This window comes from Poecile atricapillus, chromosome 12 (assembly GCF_030490865.1).
Source record: "Poecile atricapillus isolate bPoeAtr1 chromosome 12, bPoeAtr1.hap1, whole genome shotgun sequence".
NCBI classification, from domain to species: domain Eukaryota; kingdom Metazoa; phylum Chordata; class Aves; order Passeriformes; family Paridae; genus Poecile; species Poecile atricapillus.
In genome coordinates this window covers 4416034-4439029 of record NC_081260.1, presented here as the reverse complement: position 1 = coordinate 4439029, position 22996 = coordinate 4416034, and the positions used below count along the sequence as shown (strand labels likewise).

Genomic DNA, 22996 nt, shown 5'->3' with positions numbered 1-22996 from the left:
CCGCGTGGAAGCGCTGCCCGGCGCCGCCCGGACTCTTTTCCGCGGAGATAGTTCCGGCCGCGGCCATTCGGTACCGCCGCCGCCGCCATTTCGGGAGCGCCGCCTCAGCGCGCCGCGACCGCGGGCAGCTCGGCCCGGCCCGGCCCGAGCGCACCTTCTGCCGTTGCCGCCACAGCCTCCCCGGCCCCTGCCCCGATGGCGACCTCCGTGGGGAACGTGGCGGACAGCACAGGTACCGTGCGCTGCGGCGCCCCCGGGGGCGGGCTGGCCGGGGACAGCGGGGACCGGGCCGTGCCCTCGCCCCCGGGGCCGCTCCCCGCTGGCCGGGCCCGCGCCCGGCGGAAGTTTCCAGACGCGGCAGGCGGGGGTGTCCCTCCCGCCTCTGTGGGGGTCTGTGCGCCCCGGGCCCCAGCGCGGTCCTGGGTGCGCTCCGGTGGGCGCTGCCCGTGGGCAGCCCCCGGGCCGCTGCCGGGGAGGCGCGGGGAGGTGTGAGTGCGGCGGGCTCCTGCTATATTTATCAGACTATCAGGTGACTGCGTTAGAGGACGAAGTAGGGTAAAAGCCTGACCCAAAATGTGTGTTGGTTTGCCCAGAATCGCTCGCTGCACTTAGGCAGGACTTTTTTATTCAGCAGCTTGGTCGAATGGAAGGTGTCCCTGCCCATGGCGGTGGAATTGGAAGGAAATGATCTTTAAGGTCCCTTCCAGCCCAAACCGTTCTTTGATTCTGTGGCAGAGCCGAACACTAAAGCGCTTTTCTGAACCGTAAGGTAGCGTGTTGTATCAAGGAAAGATCCTGCCCTAAATTTAGTTCGCAGATCCGGAACTTGAGGAATGGAGAAGAGGAGAAATCAGGAGAAATCGAGAGAAAGAAATGTTATGCTTACTGAAAGGATGAAGGAAAAACACAGCTTTATCCCCCAGATTTTGGGGGTTTCTGTAACCAGAGGGGCAGGAAGAGCTGAAATGATGCCTGGGAAAAGTAGAAGGAAAAGGAGGATTTTTTGGAGAAAGAGACGGGATAGCCGTGCGGAGATAGGGATCTAAAGAGAAACATTAGCGATACAGAGAAGTGCTGCAGTACGGTATTTCCTACGTTCTCAGCAAGAACTGTGTGTGTGGTCAGCGAGGCTGCAGCATCCTCTTGTAGCCTGGATCCCTGGGGCTAAAAAGAGCCACGTGCACGCTGGGAGAGAGTTCTGTGCTATCCAGCACCTCCCAGCTGGAGGTAACCACTGCTGCTGTCTGGAACTAGGTTGTGTCTGAACATAAGGCTGAGCATGAGTGTATTGCAAGTCTTTAGGATGGTATTTTTGGGGGTGGGGAAATAGCCTTGGGCGCGTTTCTGATGGTTCTGTGCAGCTTTTTGTTTTGCTTGTATTGTGTAGAAGCCTCAGGGAAGGTCATTGTCACCATACTGTACTAGACTTTTCCAAGGTCATAGTCGAAGCATGCAGCACATAGCGTAGGTACAGGAATTAATTTATGCAAGACCTGATAAGGGATTTTCCAGGCTGTGACTCCTCATTGCAATTACTTTCTTTACAAATGGATTCGGTGAGCATCCATTCATGGGCTGTCTTACGGATATTTTGCACTGCGTAGCTTCCAGCCAACTTTGTATTAAGTTTCACTCATTCTGGACTTTGCGATGTGGCTGTCCACTTCCTGCTTTTCAGTGAACTTCACAGTCGTTCATAAAATAAATGCTTGGAAGTAGATGACTGGCAATTTTACACTGAGTTTGACTTGTCTCTGGAGACAAAGGGCAGGTTGTTTTGTAAACAGAGAGACCTGGTAAATGAAAGAAATTGTCAGCGTTTCTTCTTTTGTTGCTTTTGTTAGTAGTTCTCATTCCCAGGTGTTAAATCTGTACTGCCTGCTTTCTTGCCCAGGAAGTTGCAACTTCAGTTTGAGTTCTTGCTTCAAGTAGGCAAAATATAGCATTTAGATCATTATCGAAAGCTTCTTTCCCTGCAGTCATAAGTCTTGAAGTGTAAACTCCTGGGTTGTTTTATTTTGGGGTGCCTTTTTTTTTTTTTTTCACTTTGAAATTTGCTAGAACAATTGAAATGTATTTGAACAGGAAGTTGAGTTCATGAGACATGCTTTTCCTCTATCTGGTTTCTCTGTCGGTGCCATCAGCGGAACTTGAAAATATGCTGACTGCCAGAAGGGCAAAATTTGTTAAAGTCAGGGGGGCCAAGTGAGGAACAGTCTGCTGGTGCTCCAGTATTACTGTCAGCAGCATTTATAAGTGGTGAGGTTTCCAGCCACAGTTCAACATTCTCATGTTGAATAAAGGTTGTACTGCTTTATCTTTGCCAGTAGGTTTAACCAGATCCTGAAGTCCACTTTGCCCTTAGTCAGGGTTTGAAAAACAGGAATCTGATCTGGATTAAGATACTTGGTTACTAATTTGTAAATTATCCGAAAATGAGTGGCAGTGGTAGTTCCAATTCACTGTGAAACAATTTATAGCACTGAAAGAGACCATATACTATCTGGAAAAACTACTGTACTTATATCAGAGGACTTGCAGCCTTATATTAAATATAATATATGATACTATATATTAAAACCTACTGGTGCTAAAACCCCAAATTTGAAAGTAATTTAAATAAATTGTATCAATCCCAATTTCATAAAATAAACAGTAGGTAGTAAATCTGTACCAAATCACTTTATTATTTTGTCCATCTTTAAAGTTCTCACAAAACCATGAGGGTCTCTGGACTTTTGTACTGCCTCACTACAAAAATGTAGGCTCAGCTATTGAGGTGCTTTCTTGTATTAGGAAAGGTTTATCTGTTTCATTTAGTTTCCAGATTTTAAAAACTGTAGGATGAGGTGGGAAGTGTTTAATGAATGGAATTAAGGGGCTGCAGAGTACAGGAGGAAAAATGAGAGATACTTGTGGTAATCAAACCTTTTAATAGTAAGAGTTGTTGGTATAAAGGCAGAATTTGAAGGCCAGCACTTCTTTCTAGGATGAATGGTTGTGAGTTTTTTCCAAGCTGCACTTGCTTTGTAAGAAATTTTACTTACTTTTCTCACTTCTGGTTGTTTTGTCTAAAACAGGTGGCGTTTCGTTTAAGTATTTCATTCTTCGCAGTTGGGTATTAAATACTAAAACTATTTTGTCACACCTGTTCCAGCTAAGCCTTCAGGAGCAGTAACTCCTTTCCTGTACCCTGTCTGTTTAATGGTTCCTCCTGTAGGCCAGTTGCATAATCATTGAAGTGTGTGTTTGTCTCTCATCAGATATTGTTGTTTCAAGACCCATCCTTTTCTGTGAAGGGGTTTTGACTCCTCAGAGAAAATGTAGGAGTACACGCAATTCAAGGAATGTTACCCATTGAGCTTTTTTTGCCCCCTTTTGTTTTTTAAGGGCTTTCACTACTTGCACAGCAAAACTTTATTTTGTTCAAGTCCTTTATTAAAGTCTTTGTCTCCTGTCCTTCATTTCCCTATTAAATTCTTAGAACTTTTTTTATTGTAGTAAAGCATAGAATTTTCAGTCATGGGGAAGAGTGAGGAGAGTCATTGATCTGTTAGCAGCACTTCCACTGTTTGGAACTAAAATATATCATGACAGGAGTCTCAGAGTAATGGAAAATGATTGACTTACAAATATTTGTAGTCATGACAGTCTGCATTTTTGCTATTATTACCTGATGGAATCAAGGATGGTACAGATAAAATCTTAAGAGTCCCAACTGTCACCTGTGTAGTGTTTCATATCATTTCAAACATTTTTATCCATTAGTTGTGTACATTTTTTTTCATTGTTTTGTTTTGTTTTTGTTTTGTTCCCATCATCTAACTTTTGTTTTCCCCCTTTAAATGTTTTGGTGATTCTCCAGAACCAACGAAACGTATGCTTTCCTTCCAAGGGTTAGCGGAGTTGGCTCATCGTGAGTATCAGGCAGGAGACTTTGAAGCAGCAGAGAGACACTGCATGCAGCTCTGGAGACAGGAGCCTGATAACACTGGTGTGCTTTTGTTACTGTCGTCCATTCACTTCCAGTGTCGCCGACTGGACAGGTAGGCTTCTTCCCTCTGGAATTTGGCTGGGGAATTTGGACTCATCAGCTTTACAACAAGCAGGAGGCCTTGCCATTACTGTTGTGTTATTTTAATATTGTATGTATTAAAATTGGAATATCAGCCACATTGGTGTGTACTGGCAGGATTTGCATGTATAATGTTCATTCCACCTACAGTCTAAGGGTTTCTGGTTTTGGGGTTTTTTCTTTAAGTTGTAAGACTGTTTCCTGCACAGCAATGTGTTTAGTTAAAGGAGTTTTCTGATCTGGTAGTTGTTTCTATGTTCTTTCTGCTTGCCTGTTCCTGATCTTTCTTTCTGTGCCTCCAGCATTTTGAACTTCACTTGTTCTAGCTGTAAATTCATGTTTGCTGGTGAAGGAAGTAAGAGCTTTTGACTTAGATTTTGAAGTTGTAGTAGTTCAGATACGGGGAAATGAGTGAGGATACAAGAGAATTTTACATGTAAGTCATGTCCTGCTTCTTGAAAAGAATATCAAGTGGAACTTTGCTTAATGTATACAGATGCTGTAAGAGGGATTCCTGTAGTGTTTTTTCTAAGTGCATGGAGCTCAGGTTTGGTGAGACAACCTGAACCCTTCTGACTGTAAAGGAGAGTTGTCTTTGTTCAGTACAACCTAAAATGGGAACCAGGGCGATCAGAATTTAAAGTGGGAGCATAAAGATACAGGACAGCTCTGTAAGTCCAGATTTGTCGGCTGTATGTTTGGTTTTCCTAAGCATTAATGTTCACTAGAGTAACTAGATAAACAGAAAAACACTGAATGTCAAGGGTTGGTTTGTTTGGGGTTTTTTTGTTTGTTTTTGGGTTATGATGTCTTATTTGCTAACTTGCCTATTTTCTCCAGGTCTGCTCACTTCAGCACTTTGGCAATCAAACAGAATCCACTGTTGGCCGAAGCCTATTCAAATCTAGGCAATGTGTACAAGGAGCGTGGACAGCTGCAGGAAGCAATAGAACATTACAGGCATGCACTGCGCCTCAAACCAGATTTCATTGATGGATATATTAATTTGGCTGCTGCACTCGTAGCTGCAGGTGATATGGAAGGAGCAGTACAGGCATATGTGTCTGCCCTTCAGTACAATCCTGTAAGTAATGCTTTATTTTATAAAGGTCCATTCTTTATTACTGCCTTAGGACACAAAAGTAGCAGCTTTCAAAGAATGAACAATAGATAACCCTTCCAACCTGTAGGCCATAAACTTAATAATGCAGTTAATACTGTTTTTAAGGATCTTTGGAGGGGCTTTTGTCACAAGAAGTTGTATATTGCAGTAAGGGCTACTGGTTGTTTGCTTTTCTGTATATGTAACATGCTTACCTCTTTAGATTAAGAAAAAGCAAGGTTAGGTTTTTCTTTTCTGAAGGCAGAAGCTTCAGTGAATGGCCCCATATTTAGCTTTGGGTGCTTTGAGGTAGTAGTACAGTGAGAGAATTGATGCTTATACTTGAATGTGAGATCTTGGAAAATCACCAGGTGTTACTTTATCATGAAGTCAGAAATTTCATGGTGATGAGCGTTGCCTTGGTAAGTTTTCTGCTGTAGACTGAGTTAGATTTCCATTGTGGGTGGGTTTACAGGAGCATCAGCTCAGGTTTTATAGGCTGAAACTGGCCGTCTATATAAGTGACTCCTATAAGATTGATCTGGTGTTTGGATTTTTGGCTGTAACTGTTTCAAATTGACATTTTTAGTAAACAGACTGCTGTCCCTTGTTTATTTTGCATCATACTCATTAAATTTGTATAGTATTGCTCAGCATGATAAAGGTATTTGCTTGCTCTTTAGTCAGACATTTTGATAAAAAGTACTTCAAGTGCAGCATTGGTCCCATGTGCATAAATCCTTTTTCTGTACGAAAAGCAAAAGCAAACCCAGTCCAACAAGAGTCCAGAACCGTATTTCTCTGTGTTCTTAAGCCAGTGTGAACTTGTCTAACTTACTGTGCCAAGTGGTGTGACTAGTGGATGCACTGGTTAGAATAATGTGAGATGGTGGGTTTTTGCAGGAGTTGGGTTTTGTTTAGGTTGGTAGATCCTTTCATTAGTGTTGACAAAATGTCTCCATTCTCTGTGGTCTTTACTGCTGGATAATGCTGTTCTAGACTGTGCTTTCATGTCAAATGAAAGAACAAGAACATGTGGTAAAGCTGCTGGAAATGGATGGATTAGTGGGCAAAACAGGGAGAAAAACTTCTTTAGGGATACAGGCAGAAAAATCACTTTATTAAAAAGCCATAATGGCAATGGTATTTCTTAAGAGTACAGGTTTGGAGTTGTGGTTTGAAAAAAAAAAATTAAATTCTTATATGTGGCAAAAGGACTTAAGCTACTGGGGGGCATTTGTTTTCAGTTTTTTATTTCTACATAATAGGAATTGTATGAAATACTGCTTCTTTTTCATTCTTTACAGTTGTACTTCTACAGGACAAAATTTTCTCTGATTATCTGTTTGTAATCTTAGGTCAAGAAAAATAATTTACATTTGTGATGTATCTATTACGAATCTAAGCTAAACTTTAGAGGACTGGGTTTGTTCTTTGCAAATTCTCTCTGAAGATCTGTGGGGAATCTGAAGTCCTGAAGTTGATGGTGTGATTTTGATTTTTCAGGACTTGTACTGTGTTCGTAGTGACCTGGGGAACCTGCTCAAAGCCCTGGGTCGCTTGGAAGAAGCCAAGGTAGGTGTTGGGTAGAATACATGTAAACGTCAGTGTTTTGAAAACTTGAACTTTGCACCAAGTCTTCAAATCTGCGTTGATCTACAGACAGTCCGAGAAACTTCTGAAAACTGAAGGCACTGAAACACCCCAGAGTAGTTGCAGGGCAAGATATGGCATGTCCATGTTAAAAAGTTGATTTAAGTCAAGAAATGGAAAGTTACCAAGCCTTGCTGCTGAACTAGACTATCTGATACCATTCTGAAGTATTGGGCAGGGGCTCCATCATGCTTTCATCTGGAAATAAGTAACAATCCTTCAGATCTGAGGCTTGCCTGCTGGTGCCAAGCAGAGAGCCTGTGGTTAGCTCGAGATCCCTGTACGATGCAGGTGCTATTGAAAAGGCTGCTCTTCTAAAGTCCTTTGTGGCTTGTAAGTGGAGAAGAAACTTATCCAAATGTTACCTTGTAATATTGGCTTTTAAAGATTTTTATTCTTTTAACTTTTCCCTTCCCTTGATAGTGGAAGAAAGGCTAGTAAATAATAGCTGCAGTATGCGACACACACCACCCCCCCACCCCCATTCCCCAATATCTTTTCTTCATGTCTTCCCTCTCCCCTCCCCCAAAATAAAGAAATCGGAAGGACAAAGCTGGTTTGTTTGGTAAATGAACTGATCAAAAGAAAACTTGCTGTAGTGGAAAGGTGGCTTCTAGCAGTCGTGCGTTTCCTAAACTGAGAATTCGAACACCAAGATGAGTTTAAAATTCTTGGCACGTTAAAATTTGGATTGCAGAAAGAAATTGTCTTGTTACAAGCCACCTTACGCGTCCGCGCTGCAGGGGTGAGGAGTGTGGAGAAATCAGATCCACTCTGGGCTCCACGGCTGTCGCTCCAAGCCCCACGCGCATGCTCAGAAGTGGAGTGTATGAACAGCGTAGCTGTCTGTTTGGCTGCAGCACCATTTAGGGAGGGTGGGAATCTTTGTGGGGTAACGGGGACTGCAGGTTCAAAATTCAATATTGCTTTGTTTCTGAAAACAACTTGGATGCGTGTACCACCTTAGGGCAGCCTGATTGATTTGGTCGGATCCAGGTTGAAAACATTGTGTAGCAGCATTCAGAGTTGAACAGTCTTTGAGACACTTGGTTCTCAGCCCACCAAGCGGACAGCTAACACGAATTGCACTTCACTGCAGCTTTAGTGTGACTGGTATAGGCCAAGACACTGCGCCTGCCTTAGGTTGCTGACTTCTTTGTTTCAGAGCTCTGGAGACACCTAGTTTGAAAGTGTTATTCCGTTTTGTGAGAACTTAATAAACGAGGAAAAACATCTTGAGTAAATTGCAATGTGTTTCTTTGGTTATCAGTCCATTTGAAAGATCAAGCCAGCAGATTCCTTACAGTTTGAACTAAAATTTAATTTCTTTGTAGATGTTTCAGAGCCTTTCTTCCAAAAAAAAAAAGTCCCTGCTGTATGCAATTGCCCGATTAACCCTCTCCCTTCTGCATGTCTCCCTTGTTACAGACAGATTATCCTCATTCCCATGTGTTAAGACATATCCAAAAAAATGCAATTGCTTTGTTGAACTCTTACTAATGATCTTGTTTTATTTTCTCTCTTGTTTTTGGTTTTTCACCACTGATATTGTATTTAGAAGGTTTCAGGTGGGTGAAACCTCCTATTCCATGCGTAAGGTGCCTCGCTGAAGGGAGCTCGAGGCCTGGATCTAGGGCAGACACACACCTCCTCCTCCTCTTCCAGCAAGGAACGCACCGAAAAGTCACATGATGAGAAATATGGTAACGGGTTTGTAACTGCCACAGCAAAACCATTTGCCTCCATGCCTGAATCTTCTGTCTTGTGGCTTCAGAAACAGCTTAAAATATTTAATTACAAGCAAGTAATGTAAGAATATTTTATACTATTAGCCACAAATTCTTTCAAAGAAATAAAGTAAAAGTAAATTAAAATATTTTTTAAAGAAATAATTGGAGATAGTTAATAGTAAAAGCTTCTAACTCTTCCGGTTGTTCATTTTTTTCCTTTTTTCTTCTTTGTTTGGATTGCAGCGTTCTGCTCTTCTGATGATGCGCTGTGATCCTGCAGTAGCGCAAAGGCTGCGCAGCGGTAACGCGCATTGCGTGCGATTAAAGCCCCCGTGAACGGTTGACTCGATGATTAATCTCTGATCGGGCGACTGCCCGAGCTCCAGGCTGCAGCCTTTTGGATAAAATTGGGTTGTAACGCATTTACAGAGTCCAGACATCAAATTTAACATACAAGTTTTGTGTGGGCCTGTCTGGTAGATTAATGATTCTGGTTGGCTGTTCACTGCACCTTGGGGCAATCACTAGAGCCAAGCAGTTCGCAGCGATAGCGTGGCGCCGTGCTGGGTAGGATGCGCAGCGATTTCTTGCGCTTGCATTACAGGGACCTAAACCTTCATGCAATCCTGTCATTTGAGGTTTTGAAGCTGCAGGAGAGGTTGGGTTGTATTTGAAGAAACCAGGAAACAAGATAAGGATGGGGTGTGTCATCTCATTTGACTAGCACACTTAAAACTGAGGGATGGCTTTATTTTTTCAGTAGGGTTTTTTTCCCTCTTTTTTTTTTTTTTTTTTTTAAGTAATTTCTTTCTGATTTAGAATATTTGAAAATTTTGTTTCAGAATGAAGCTGTTTTTACGCAGTACTTTTTTGATTTTTTTACGCACTAACGGGCGACAGATGTTTCTAGTGCACTACTTGAATGGTTTCTGAGATGATTTCTGTGGTGGTCTGGTGTCTGAAGGAATGTTAATCTGTTACCAGCATAACTGAAAAATGGTGGGCTTGCACCTGGGTTTTGGTTTGCGCTGGCGCAGGATCAACAACAGTTTGCAGCGCATTAGTTTTGGCGCAAGCTAGCCTATACTGCAGGGTCACTTTTGGCTGGTTAGAGAAGGCATACTAACAATTATTTTTTCTCATTTTTTTCTTTTTACAAATATTCCCCTTCCCTTGTATCTCTCTTCTTTAACTATTCCAAGGCCTGTTACTTAAAAGCAATTGAGACTCAACCAAACTTTGCAGTGGCTTGGAGTAATCTTGGCTGTGTTTTCAATGCCCAAGGAGAAATTTGGCTTGCCATTCATCACTTTGAAAAGGTAACTACCTTAGGGAGTCAGCTTCACTGCCAGATTTGAATGTACATGCAGTTGTGTGCTTGCAAGTGATAAATACTTTGATAGTGGGGAACTTTGTATGATCCTGTTCATTAACAGCTCATGTTAATTATTTTTTTAAACTTGCTGATGTTTCAAACTGCCTATATGCTACTAGAGAGAGACACTTAGAGCTCCCCTAGGACTTCACACGTGTCAAATATGAGAAAATTAGTTAAACTGTTCTTCAGCCCTTTCCCAGACTAATTTCTTTAAAAATCTGATTTGATGATAATGGTTTTTTGCACGTTTTATGTGTAAGAGAAAGGATCAACTTGGTGCTTAAAATCGTTTTGCATTGTGATTTTTGTTTCAGGTATTACTGTCCTTTGAGTAACTGAAAAGAATAGTTTTAAGTGAGACATTAATTCCTCTTCTCCAGGGTTATTTTTAACTGCTGTTCAGACTTCTCTAGATTACTGTCATTAAGTAGTTGTCTGATACCTTCCAATTAGTGTCTAATTGGCATTGTAATTAATTTTGTCCTCATCTCTAAGGTTTACAGAGTGCCGTAAAGCTGAATTTAGGATGCAGCGACAGTTTCTTCCTGAAATTCATGGCTTTAAATCTACAGAAAAAAAGTCTAGCTTCTCCAGATTTTTTTGTTTTTGTTTTTTTGGATCTGTGTCTAGTTCATGATAGATGAAGTATTTCATTTGGAATTAATAGTTCCTATGAGACTGTAAGAGTGGGGCTTGTCAAATACTCGTGTACCTTTGTGCTGCAGCTTCTTTAACTTCATCAGTTTAAGTGGTTTTTTGCATTTTATTATTTTTGAAGGGAGCAAAGATGTTTCAGTTAAATGGCTACTGAATTTTCCGTGATGTATTTGCTATTTCTTTGTTGTTGTGAACAGCGTGTTTTCCCTCACTGGTAAAGCTTTAAAATTCTGTCTTACTTTACAGTAGATAAAGGATACATATAAGGGTTTTTAGGGTTTCTTCTCTAAAAACAAGCTAAAGACAACATAGCATCAGTAGACAGAAGTGTTAAGTATGATCAGCCTAATGTGAAATAAATGCGTAACACTTTATTCTGCAGTAGTTGCAACTCAATAGGTAAGAAAACAAATAAATTTGAAGGTAGTATATGCTGTCATTTCTACAGATAAATAACTTTGCTCTGTTATTGGTTTGTATGTTTTCCTTCCTTACTGGGTTATTGATAAAGTCTTACAAGCTTACAGATTGTCTTTATAAATTTTTTAAAAAACAGCAAGTCAGTTTCATAGAAAATGTGTTTGTGTTTAATGCTCAAAACTTTTACTTCAAAAATATTTTCAGGCTGTAACACTTGACCCAAATTTTTTGGATGCTTATATCAATCTGGGAAATGTTCTGAAGGAGGCAAGGATATTTGACAGGTAAGCAAATCAATACTGTTGATCTCTGTGGCTTGTGTCCTGTATCAAGATACAGATTAGGTTCCTTCTGTGAAGCATCTATGGACAGGGGTAGCAAAGGCTTCAGCTGTGAGCTTAGCAAGCAAATGGCTTTGAAGTACAGACAGACCAGGCTACTGGTCTGTTTAAATAAAAATAAAAAATTCCAGTGAAATGCATTCTTTCATGTTGCTTTCTTGTACTTAATGCACTGTCAAAAATGAGAGTTTCTGATGAAAATAGATTTGAAATTAAGGCTGAAGAGGGTGAAAATAAGATGCACGAGAAAGACCTGAATGCTTGAATTCTCTGTTTTCATTATGTGGTTCAGAATATAATTTGCAAGTGTGTCTCTTCTAAAATTTCCCTTCTATCTGAGAAAACTGGAATGGTGGAATTCAGCTAAACATCTAATTGAATATTCTATATTTGTGACATATCTGCCTCGTGTTATTGCCTCAGGTTGCAGTAGTATTGCTGTGTTGTTGGACTAACCTGTTCTGAGACCTCTAATCTGATACATGAATCTTTTGTTCCTGGGAAAAGATCCAGGCTGTGTTGTTTATATGCGTTGTACTATATTGCATCTGTTGATGGGTTTTTAATTTCTGATAGCTGTGGCTTGTGGCCCCAAATTTAATAAAAGCTTTCAGGAACAGGTTAATTATCTGCACTGCACAAAGTCAAAATGATTCAGTGATACTGATTTAACCATTAATTAGTGGACCAAACAGAGGCATGTTTTTCCATAATTTCAGATTTTACATCACCTTTTAAACATTTACTTATGTATATTGTTTGGTTTTTCTAGAAATTGGATTTGAATACATCAGCCATTTATATAGTGCTATAGGAACATATAATTAAAGATTTCACTTTTAAGCAAAGTGATTATTTAAGTCTAAGTAAATAATGGTAGGTTGGTGGAGAGAATAAAGATGTAATGTGATACTGTTTATCTTGTTAAAGTTGAATAATGAACTAGCTAAAAATAGAGTGAGGAAAAAAAGGTGTTTTTTCTAGTAATGAAGAGCGTTAAAGTATCTGAGAGCTTTGCTTGTTTTCTGGAAGACTTAGTGTTGTTTACTATACACTGTACCAAGGTGAATAATTCCTGCTCTGTGGATGATTGTTTCCCTTCTCTTTTTTTTTCCTTTTATTTTGTTACAGAGCTGTGGCAGCTTATCTGCGAGCCTTGAGTTTGAGCCCAAATCATGCAGTTGTGCATGGCAACCTTGCCTGTGTGTACTATGAGCAGGGCCTGATAGACCTGGCCATAGACACCTACAGGAGGGCCATTGAGCTCCAGCCCCACTTCCCTGACGCCTACTGCAATTTGGCCAATGCCTTGAAGGAGAAAGGCAGTGTAAGGAGCATTTCTTTCTTAAAATTACAGTGAATGGTTTTTTTAAGAGACACCAGCTGTTACCTGTTAGTTAAGTTGTTGGGCAAGTTGTTAAAATGGATGCTAACCTCACTTAAAAGAAAGAATAATTCAGGAAATCTCCATCTTGAATCTTTAAAAGTGATTGTATGATGACTTCTCCCTTTAAAAGTGATTGTATGATGACTTCTCATAAACAGTGCTTTTACAGTAAATGTTACTATATTAACAGTGCCCCTTTTTTTGAAGGTGGTAGAAGCAGAGGAATGCTACAACACAGCCCTTCGACTTTGTCCCACCCATGCAGATTCTCTCAACAATTTGGCAAACATCAAGCGGGAGCAGGGCAATATTGAGGAAGCTGTTCGTCTTTATCGGAAGGCTCTTGAGGTACAGTTGTGAGGGAGAGGTGGGCGATTCAAACTGGGAATGTGTTAATAGGACATGAGGTTTTTTCCTCTCTCTCTCTCAAAAAAATAAGAAAATACAGTAATAAATGCACAGATATTTTTGCTATGGTCTGCTTGAGATATTTGAGACAAAGTCAACTTCTTTTTCTTCCAGGTGTTTCCAGAGTTTGCTGCAGCGCATTCAAACTTAGCAAGCGTTCTGCAACAGCAGGGAAAGTTACAGGAAGCTCTGATGCATTACAAAGAGGCTATTAGGTAAATGGATACTCCTGCAAAACTCCCAGCCTTTCCTAACGGGAAAGTGCCTAGATTTGTACAGAAGGTGACTTAGTTGTGTGTTGTAATTTCCATAGTTGCTCTTCAAATAGAAAAGTCTGGGTATGAGCATGTTTTCTCCTTGGAGAAGGAACTTTTCTTGTTCGTGACTTACTCTCTTTTCTTTTTCAGAATCAGCCCCACATTTGCAGATGCTTATTCTAATATGGGAAACACTTTGAAGGAGATGCAGGATGTTCAAGGAGCTCTGCAGTGCTACACCCGTGCCATTCAGATAAACCCAGCTTTTGCTGATGCCCACAGCAACCTGGCCTCAATTCACAAGGTAGCACATGGGAATGATTCACTCCTAGAAGAGTGTGGTGGGGCACTGTGAGTAGTTACCCTGAGGATATTTTTACCTGCTGACTCATTTCTCTGTCTTCACAGGATTCAGGGAATATACCAGAAGCCATTGCCTCTTACCGTACTGCTCTGAAACTGAAACCTGATTTCCCAGATGCCTATTGCAACTTGGCCCACTGTTTGCAGGTGAGGAAGATGAGACTTTGTTATTCATAGGATTCCTCTGCAGGAGATTACTAATTTCAATGTAAAGAATTAGACTTAAGTCTTAAATCAGGAGCTAAGATGAAAAAGTAGTCAACAGTAATTACAGAAGTTCTAACTTCCACAGGCCAAAGGAAGCTGTTGTCCTAATCTTTGTTTTTCCTTTTTTATAGATTGTCTGTGACTGGACAGACTATGATGAAAGAATGAAGAAGCTGGTTAGCATTGTAGCTGATCAGCTGGAGAAAAACAGACTGCCTTCTGTACACCCACATCATAGCATGCTGTATCCCCTTTCTCACAGTTTTAGGAAGGCAATTGCTGAGAGACATGGAAACCTCTGTTTGGACAAGGTAGGAAGTTCCATACAGGCTAGTTGTTGATTGTTGATTGAAGTTCTTTAGGGCTTTGCCTGTTCCTACTCAAAATCTAATATTCAGATTTGTCAGTATTAGCCTTTGTAAGCTTTCTGAGTCATTGACATGTGAGGAGATGGGATGTAACGTTCATAGCTGTTAGTGTTTGTGAGTTTTGAGACAGACTACTTGTGCAGGTTGCCATTTATAATTGAAAATGTGCTGTCAGCTGGTGGGAGGGTCTGGTTAACTAATGGAAGATAGCACAGTCAAAGTGACTTGTCTGAGTAGCCTGATAATGCTGTCAGGGATAGTAGTTACAATCTGCTGCCTGGGCAAGATGGCGAGCAAAGAGCAGAACAAGTGCTGTGGTGCCTTACATCAGTCCTGTTTTGGTCACAAATGCCTTGTGGTTTGAGAACCTCCTGAGGACTGTGGTGTGGTATCAGTGTATTTAATAGTCATGAGTGGACTACTGAAACTGTTAGAAAAGCAGAAATGCAGTAGCAATGTCTGTATTTGTCTGAGAGCCGAGACATCACATCTTGTGACACAGTGTGTGGGCACTGCACTTGGCTCCAGTGGAATATGTAGAACACAGGTTTGGAACAACAGATGTCCGTGACTGCTTGCTTGAATGTGGGATAAGGTTAATTCTGAAAACTCTTAGGGGGGTTTTGTCCCTTTGTTTAGATTTTAGTTCCCGAGTTTGTAAACACTTGTGTGTTTTCTTGGCAGATTAATGTTCTTCACAAGCCACCATATGAGCATCCCAAGGATTTGAAAGCCAGTGAAGGTCGACTTCGTATTGGCTATGTGAGCTCTGATTTTGGAAACCACCCAACCTCACACCTAATGCAGTCAATTCCAGGCATGCATAACCCAGACAAATTTGAGGTAAAAATAAAAATGGCATGCTTAAAGCTTTAAATATGCTTATAAGTGGCACTTCTTTTTTTTCTTTGTGCAAGCAATTAAACGAGGAAAGAGCAAATTTTTACTTCTTGGGTTTGTTTTTTATGAAGTGTTCTTCAGCCTGAGTTGTCCTCCTTTACCGATACGAAATGATGTTTTCAGATACACTTGTGGTTTCCTACTTGGGAGAACTAGTCACTGTTAAAAGCTTCCCTGAGGCTTAGCTCTATTCAGCCTGATTCATCGTTATGATTCTCACTAATTACAAAGTCAGAGGTGACTTGAAGGCATTCTTAGAGATTTAATTCTTATGCAGATCTGTCTGTTACTTCACCTTGCACTGATGAGAATAGTGGATATATGTTTGTGCAGGATTCAGTGCCATACTCTGGCACCAGAACTAGGCTTGGTTCAAATGTGTCAAAAAGTGGCCCTGTGCCTCTTCTTTTACTTCTTTCTCAACTGGTAAATGCATGTAAATAAAAATGGTTTGTGTGAAACTAGATGTAATTTAAAATTGCAATATAGCACAGTTACTTCATGGACAGGATGTCACAGATACTCAATTTTTGGTGCCTCATATTCTAGGTATTCTGTTATGCCCTGAGTCCTGATGATGGGACAAACTTCCGTGTAAAAGTGATGGCTGAAGCAAATCATTTCATTGACTTATCTCAGGTGAGTGTTTTTTATGCATTGACCTTTTAGGAAACCTCAGTTTTTCTAAATGAAGAAAGAGATGAATCTGTAGTTTGAGATTCTTAGTTGCAATTATTTCTTGAGTTAGGCTGATGTTAGTCTTGACAGTTTTGAAATTTGTAGATATATTGGTGTTATGCCCTACCTGGGATGTGGTGGTTATCTTGTGACCTGTGATTATTAAAAAATAATATTATCAATATTTAATAACTCACATTAGATCTCAAGTCATATTTAAATGTTGTGGAGAAGTCAGGATGTCTCAACTGCAAATACATTTAAGCTTGCCCTAGGTTCAGTGTGAAAACTGACCAGGATTTCAGTATACACAGAAGTCAAGGCAAAACCCTCTGGAGTAGTTAACTGGCTTATTCTTGATCTTCATTTTGATTTTCTGTAGTACCTTAGTTTGTGAATGTGCCACTTGCACTAAATGTGAGTTTTAATTACTAATTAGCCTTAGAGGAGTGGGTGTAGGGGAGGGTGTTCTGGTTTGTATAACTTCAGTTCCTAACCTTCAGCTTTTGTTTTACTGCTACTCAGATTTCCTGGTGCGTTGAGGATTTACGTGTCTGTAAAACCAGGAATAACAAGATTTAAGTCTCAAATTAAATTTTGCTCTTGCTATCTATCCATTGTTATACTGGTGACTAACCACATTTATTACTGGAAGACTGAAAACAAAAAGAACATGTATTTATGTATTTATTTCTTTGTTCTTAGATACCATGTAATGGAAAAGCAGCAGACCGCATCCATCAGGATGGCATTCACATTCTCATTAATATGAATGGCTACACCAAAGGAGCCCGCAATGAATTGTTTGCCCTGAGACCAGCACCTATTCAGGTAACAAAGTTAGAGGGCTTTTAGTAAGCCAGAATCAATTGTCAGAGTTTTTTAGGGGGATTTTTTGACTAAGCATTTTCTAAAATGCCTATGGAAAGAGAATGAGAGGAGCCTTAATGAGAGTCATTCTAGACTACAGGAATTGTCTCAGGTGAGAGAAGCTGTAATCATTGATGGTGTTCTGGCTTCAAGCTGTGCATCATGGGGAAAACTTGCTTTGAGAGATCAATTTTAGAATACCTTTGAGCTGTTCACTGTCTTAGTATTGAAAGTTTGGAGTTAGGGGTTGGGTCTTCAGTTGGTAAAGCAGAAGAAGGAACTTGAACCTGTATGTCGCAAATGTAACTTAAAATTAATTGATTTTTAACTGCCTTTATTTTTGCAATGCACGTGGAAATGAAGCCTTGCTTGCTTGTCTTTTAGGCAATGTGGCTAGGGTATCCTGGAACCAGTGGGGCATTGTTCATGGATTATATCATCACAGATAAAGAAACCTCACCAGTTGAGGTGGCTGAGCAGTATTCAGAGAAATTAGCTTACATGCCAAACACTTTCTTTATCGGAGACCACGCCAACATGTTCCCCCATCTGAAGGTACGTTGGAAGATAGGGCAGGAAAAATAGGTGTTTTCTATAGGTGTCTTTATGAAATGGCACTTAGTATAGTATTGGTAAGGGATCTTGTAACTTCTTGACATCATTTTTTTTGACAGAAAAAAGCAGTCATTGATTTCAAGTCCAATGGTCATATTTATGATAACAGGATTGTTTTGAATGGCATTGACTTGAAGGCATTCCTTGACAGCCTTCCTGATGTCAAGATTGTTAAGGTGAGAGCTACTCTTGTCTGTGTACAGTCCTGGGGACTGAAGGTAGTACTCCCTCTGAACCCTGTGTGATTTATTGCAGATGAAGTGTCCTGACAGTTGTGACAATGCCGATGGCAATGCCGCCCTCAGCATGCCGGTGATCCCTATGAACACCATTGCAGAGGCTGTGATTGAGATGATAAATCGTGGGCAAATTCAGATTACTATCAACGGCTTCAACATCAGTAATGGATTAGCAACTACTCAGGTGAGGCACTTCAGGATACTGTTCCCTTGATGTTTATGTTGTATATATATATGTTTTAACATAACAACAAAGAAAAACCTCAAAGCAAATGTGTTTTCTGTTATATTGGTTCGTTTAGTTGTCATACTGAAGGAAGCTCATTATAAGCCACAGATGTACTGGAAGATGATATTTCCCCCAAAGGTAGAGGAATTGTATCTAGAGGTATCTAAAGTCCAAAGAAATTCATTCTTGTTGCATAAAGAAGACATTTGCTTGTTCTGAATTTGAAGACAAGATTTTCTTACTGCCTCAAATCTACCTAGATTTGTGACCTGTTATTCAATGTCAGTTGTGTTTTTTGGTTAGAAAAAAAACCTGCTGAGTAACAGAATAGAGACAAAGTTATTCCACTGTATTTCAGCATTTATTCATCTCCTTACATCTTTCCAAATTGTGCACTATATGACCACGTCTCAGGGCTTAACAGTTCATGGGATTTTAGTGACAATTACTGGTGGTGTTTAACTCTTCTTCCACTGCAGGACACTTTTTCCCTTTTAGAAATGCCATATTCTGGCATTGGCATGACTCATTACCTTGTGAATTTTATTCAGTTTACAGTCCCTTGGGAACCTCTTTTACATCATTTTGATACCTTTTATTACCACTGCTCTGTTCATAATCTCATACCTGGGTTTATTTTCAACTTCTTTCTTCACAACTGACACTTAATTCTTTGAGTTGGTAATAGTTTGATCAGTAAGGCTATTAGCAATTTTTTCTGAAGTTATCATAAAAAATTCTTGTCTTAACACTCCACCACTGAGATGAAACACTCTAAGCTCTGTCTGTGCACTTCTAAAATAGGATTTCTGTCTTTCAGTGGCACTAATATAGCATTTCTTTGTGCTGAGTTCAGCTCCTTTTGGCCATAGGTCAACAAGAACTGAGTATTGTGTTCTTTGAGGTCTCAGTGACCTGAATAAATAGCATGTTTACCAACTTCTGCTGAGCTGTTGTGCATCTTCTAACAGTCAGTGAGTCATTGTCATTCAAATCAAATGTGTCATCAGTGGCTGGCTGCAATGCCACTGTCTAAATTTTCAATACATATGTATATAAAAATACATGTATATAAGGAAGAAGGCTCTAAGTAGCTGTGTTGCTCTCTCTATGTAGTTTTGATCCCATCATTGCATGCCATTATTAAAAAAACTAAAAATTCTGCTTCCATTTTACTAATCCTCAAGACTCTTGCATGGTAACTTGATTATTCCAACTTCATCCTCTGCTGCTTTTTATTAGCATATTCCTATTCTTTGTGAAGGCTGTAAGATCCATTATTTTTAAAAGTTTGTCATTAATTCTTCCAGTTTTCAGCATTTTCATTATTTTCCTTGTCAGGTGGTTCCTTATAGTCTTATCAGTTGCATACAAGTCTGCATCTATTGATTATCTGTTCTGTGCTTACTGTGTTCTATCTTAAAAGAGAAAAACACACAAAAAACCCACTCAAAAATAAACCACAAAAATCTAAACAAACCAAACCCCACCTTTGCTTTCTAAATACCTTTTTATTCTGTCTTTCAGTTTTAATTTTATTTTTGGTCTCAAGGAAATTACATGACCTTAAAGAGGATAGGATTCCATGTGTAATGCCTCTTTATATGATTCTTCTTTCCAATTATTCCAGTTACTTGGAATTTCGGGGAGATATAGGAAGGGCATGAAAATGCCCAGTGTATTTTGCCTTGGTGGTTGCAACATTGTGGCATCCACAAGCGTGTACACATACCAGTTAAATTCTTGCGGTGGGTAAGTAGACAATTTTGTTTTGTATCATAAAACCAAAGATATGCTTACAGTAATTTTTTATGCTAACAAATGTGTTTCAGGACAATTCCACAGGGCATAGTCTTGTTTCATGCAATTTCAGTGTTTCAATAGTTCTTTTTTTTCCTTTCAGATAAACAACAAAGCAGCAACTGGTGAAGAAGTTCCACGGACTATAATTGTAACTACCCGTTCTCAGTACGGCTTACCAGAGGATGCTGTTGTGTACTGTAACTTCAATCAGCTCTATAAGATTGATCCTTCCACCTTGCAGATGTGGGCTAATGTGAGTATTTGTATCCAGTAGGAAATCTAAGGTCAGACTTCTGGCAAAGCTGTTCAGGTTAGCAGAAACTTCATGCAGGTTGAATTTTAACTTCTCTGTGGAAAACATTGACCTTGAGCCACTTGAATCCTTACAGTGCTCATGTTGCAGTGTTAGTTGTTTAGTGTTAGTAGAATATAGAATGTTTTAAATGTATTTCAAATGATATCTGTGTATCTAGTGAGTGAAAATTTATGTTTGGGACAGCTTAAGTATGCTGGCTCCCCATTGTGAAATAATTTTGGATTTCCTTAGTGTCTGGAATTGAGTTATAACTGGCCTTGGCAGTTGGTACATTGATAAATCTGAGTGAAGAGCATCTGTATCAGGTTCCAGCTTACAGTGTATTGCTGGGAACTACTTGGGGGTAATTTTTTTTATATTCCATAATACAGACCTATAAATAAATGAGATCATGAGGTTCAAGACTTAATCTCTTAAGGCTCTGTAAACTGTTGCGCAGAGTCGCTGGCTCTTTCAGTGGGATCAGAAATGCAATCCCAATGATCTCATTCATAATGATGGTCTGTTTAATTTCTGCTCTGTACCTTAAAGTACTGAATGATGATGCCTTCCACTTCATTTTAGTATTATTTAGTATTATTTAATATTACTAGTATTCATTTTAGTGGCAATTTTTTGTTCAGAAAAGTAAACGTTCCTCTCCAAACTTTCTGTATTTACTTCTTATTTTTGTTACAGATCCTAAAAAGAGTCCCTAACAGTGTGCTGTGGCTGCTGCGTTTCCCAGCTGTAGGAGAGCCCAATATCCAGCAGTACGCACAAAACTTGGGCCTTGCCCAAAACCGAATCATCTTTTCACCTGTTGCCCCCAAAGAAGAGCATGTGAGGAGAGGGCAGTTGGCTGATGTTTGTCTGGACACTCCCCTTTGCAATGGGCACACAACTGGCATGGATGTGCTCTGGGCTGGGACTCCAATGGTCACTATGCCAGGTAATGCAGTGGGGAACTTACATTGAATACATGGGTTGGAATATTAGGAATTTTTTAGTAACAGCAGACACATCAAACTTTGCCTTTTGCAGAGGCAGAAGGAAAGTAACTCCTAGTGTGTGATAAATTACTTGATAAACTCATTCCTGGTTGTTTTTGTTGGTTTTGATTTGCCTTTTGCTTTCTTCAGGTGAGACTCTTGCCTCACGAGTTGCTGCCTCTCAGCTCACTTGCCTGGGTTGTCTTGAGCTCATTGCAAAAAGCAGACAGGAGTATGAGGATATTGCTGTGAAACTGGGAACTGACCTGGAATAGTAAGCAAATTTGAACTCTGTAATGTGGGAATATCAAGAATGTAGAGTACTGTATTTGGGCACAGTGCTGAGACATCAGTACTTTTAATCTTGCAGATACTTTATATGTAAAATAGCTGGGCAATCCTCTTCTAGAGGTGTCTCGTGTTGCAGTTAATTCAGCTTCTGCTTTTATGATAACTTAAGAGCAGCTCCCAGCTGAGTAACAATTCTGAAGAAATTGCTTATGTGCAAAAGTGCAATGCAGTTCACATTTTGTTCTTTTTAAATTGAATATTAAGCAGTTTGTCACTTCAGATTAAAATCATGCTGTAAAGATAATGCAGCAAATTAATGTTGCAGCTCTTCTGATTTCAAGTGGTCTTGCTGGTCTGTATCAGAAATGAGGGGAGATAGAACAGGAATTTGGTGGAGGTGGGGGAGCAGGTGATTTTGAAACAGTTGTACAGGCAGTTCTGGGTTAGCTGAAAATAGCAGGTTTCTAAGGTAAACAGTATTATGTAGTGTTTGGAGCATCCTCATGACTGCTTCAACTCTTTTGTAGCCTGAAAAAAATCCGTGGCAAAGTCTGGAAGCAGAGAATATCCAGCCCTTTGTTCAACACGAAGCAGTACACGATGGACCTGGAGCGGCTGTACCTCCAGATGTGGGATCACTACGCTGCGGGCAACAAACCGGACCACATGATCAAACCAGTGGAGGCCAGCGAGTCTGCATGAAGAGAGACTGGGTGTGCCCACCAGGAACTCTCCAGGAACTGAGCCTCTCCAACAGATGTGCAGAGATGATGAGCTAAAAACTGTGCATTTCTACTTAATCTGCCTGGTACTCTGTGGCTGAAGTAATACATGATGGTGATTAAAGCACAGCCAGACGTATTTCTTGCATGATAGGGAAAGACTCAAAAGAGCCTGGGATCCTTTTATTCCATGAGGAATTTGAATGGGATTGAGCCGTGTACATGTGACCCTCTGTGTATGAGTGACAAAGTGGTTGCTTGGGGAAGTTTGAACTGCCCAACCAGTTTATGATATCATGGATTGATTTAATCTTCCTACGAACCTCTCTCCTTTTATGTGGATTGGGAATTGGAGCGTTTTAACATTTGATTTTGGGTACTCCTGTTGGTATATGTGTGGTTCTCCCATGACAAGATTTCCAGCTAGCGAGTTGCTCCCTGTGTTAATTTCTAAACTGCGTGGACTGAAAGGGCGTATGTGCTGGTGTAGTCTTTTTTTATAGGTTTTATAAACCACTTGAGCCTATATCAGCCTTTTAATGTTTGACCTCTGTTTTGGAGCTCTCTGTAATGTGTTGGTTAAGATAAGGACTTTTGTTTTTTGTTTTGTTTTGTTTCGTTTTTTAAGCTTCTCCAATAACTCAGCTAATTGGCTTCATGATGGCAGCTCCTATTCTGTTAAAAAACCAAATTTGATTTGAAATTAATCCTCCCCACGAGTGTTTGAGGTAAACACAAACTGGTGCCAAATACAGATCTTTCAGGAATGAATTGTTAATTATGTATAGGGGTGCAGTCCTAGGTACTGTAGCAAAGACTTTAAAAAAAAAAAAAATAAAGCTTTGGTTTGCCAGTTTGACTGATTTGACCGGTGTTTCACGTTTTGTGCTGCTGTCAGAAAGAGAACCGTGCTGGGCTTTACTCTTCCTCTGTATAACGTTTTGAGTGGCTATTAGGGCAGAAATGGGTATTTTGGGTATTTTAGGTTGGAATAAGCGGAATTTCCGCGGTGTGGG

At 40.2% G+C, this 22996-nt stretch overlaps 1 protein-coding gene across 5 annotated transcripts; it reads left to right on the top strand.

The window, feature by feature from the left end:
* Positions 1-17: 17 nt before the first annotated feature.
* Positions 18-22843, top strand: OGT (O-linked N-acetylglucosamine (GlcNAc) transferase). Of its 5 annotated transcripts, none has more exons than XM_058848294.1 (22): positions 44-232; positions 3896-4046; positions 4916-5159; positions 6684-6752; positions 9763-9879; positions 11220-11299; positions 12488-12683; positions 12951-13091; positions 13266-13366; positions 13559-13712; positions 13817-13918; positions 14110-14289; positions 15031-15189; positions 15796-15885; positions 16630-16755; positions 17179-17349; positions 17469-17585; positions 17665-17832; positions 19781-19933; positions 20675-20927; positions 21118-21241; positions 21786-22843. In XM_058848294.1, the coding sequence occupies exons 1-22, from the start codon at positions 196-198 to the stop codon at positions 21958-21960; spliced, it is 3108 nt and encodes a 1035-aa protein (XP_058704277.1). In that variant the 5' UTR covers positions 44-195; the 3' UTR covers positions 21961-22843. The 5 variants fall into 5 exon arrangements, with proteins under 5 accessions (XP_058704281.1, XP_058704277.1, XP_058704276.1 ...); XM_058848293.1 differs by having other exon boundaries at positions 3866-4046; XM_058848297.1 differs by lacking the exons at positions 44-232; positions 3896-4046 and adding an exon at positions 8389-8533 and having other exon boundaries at positions 5112-5159.
* Positions 22844-22996: the final 153 nt, after the last annotated feature.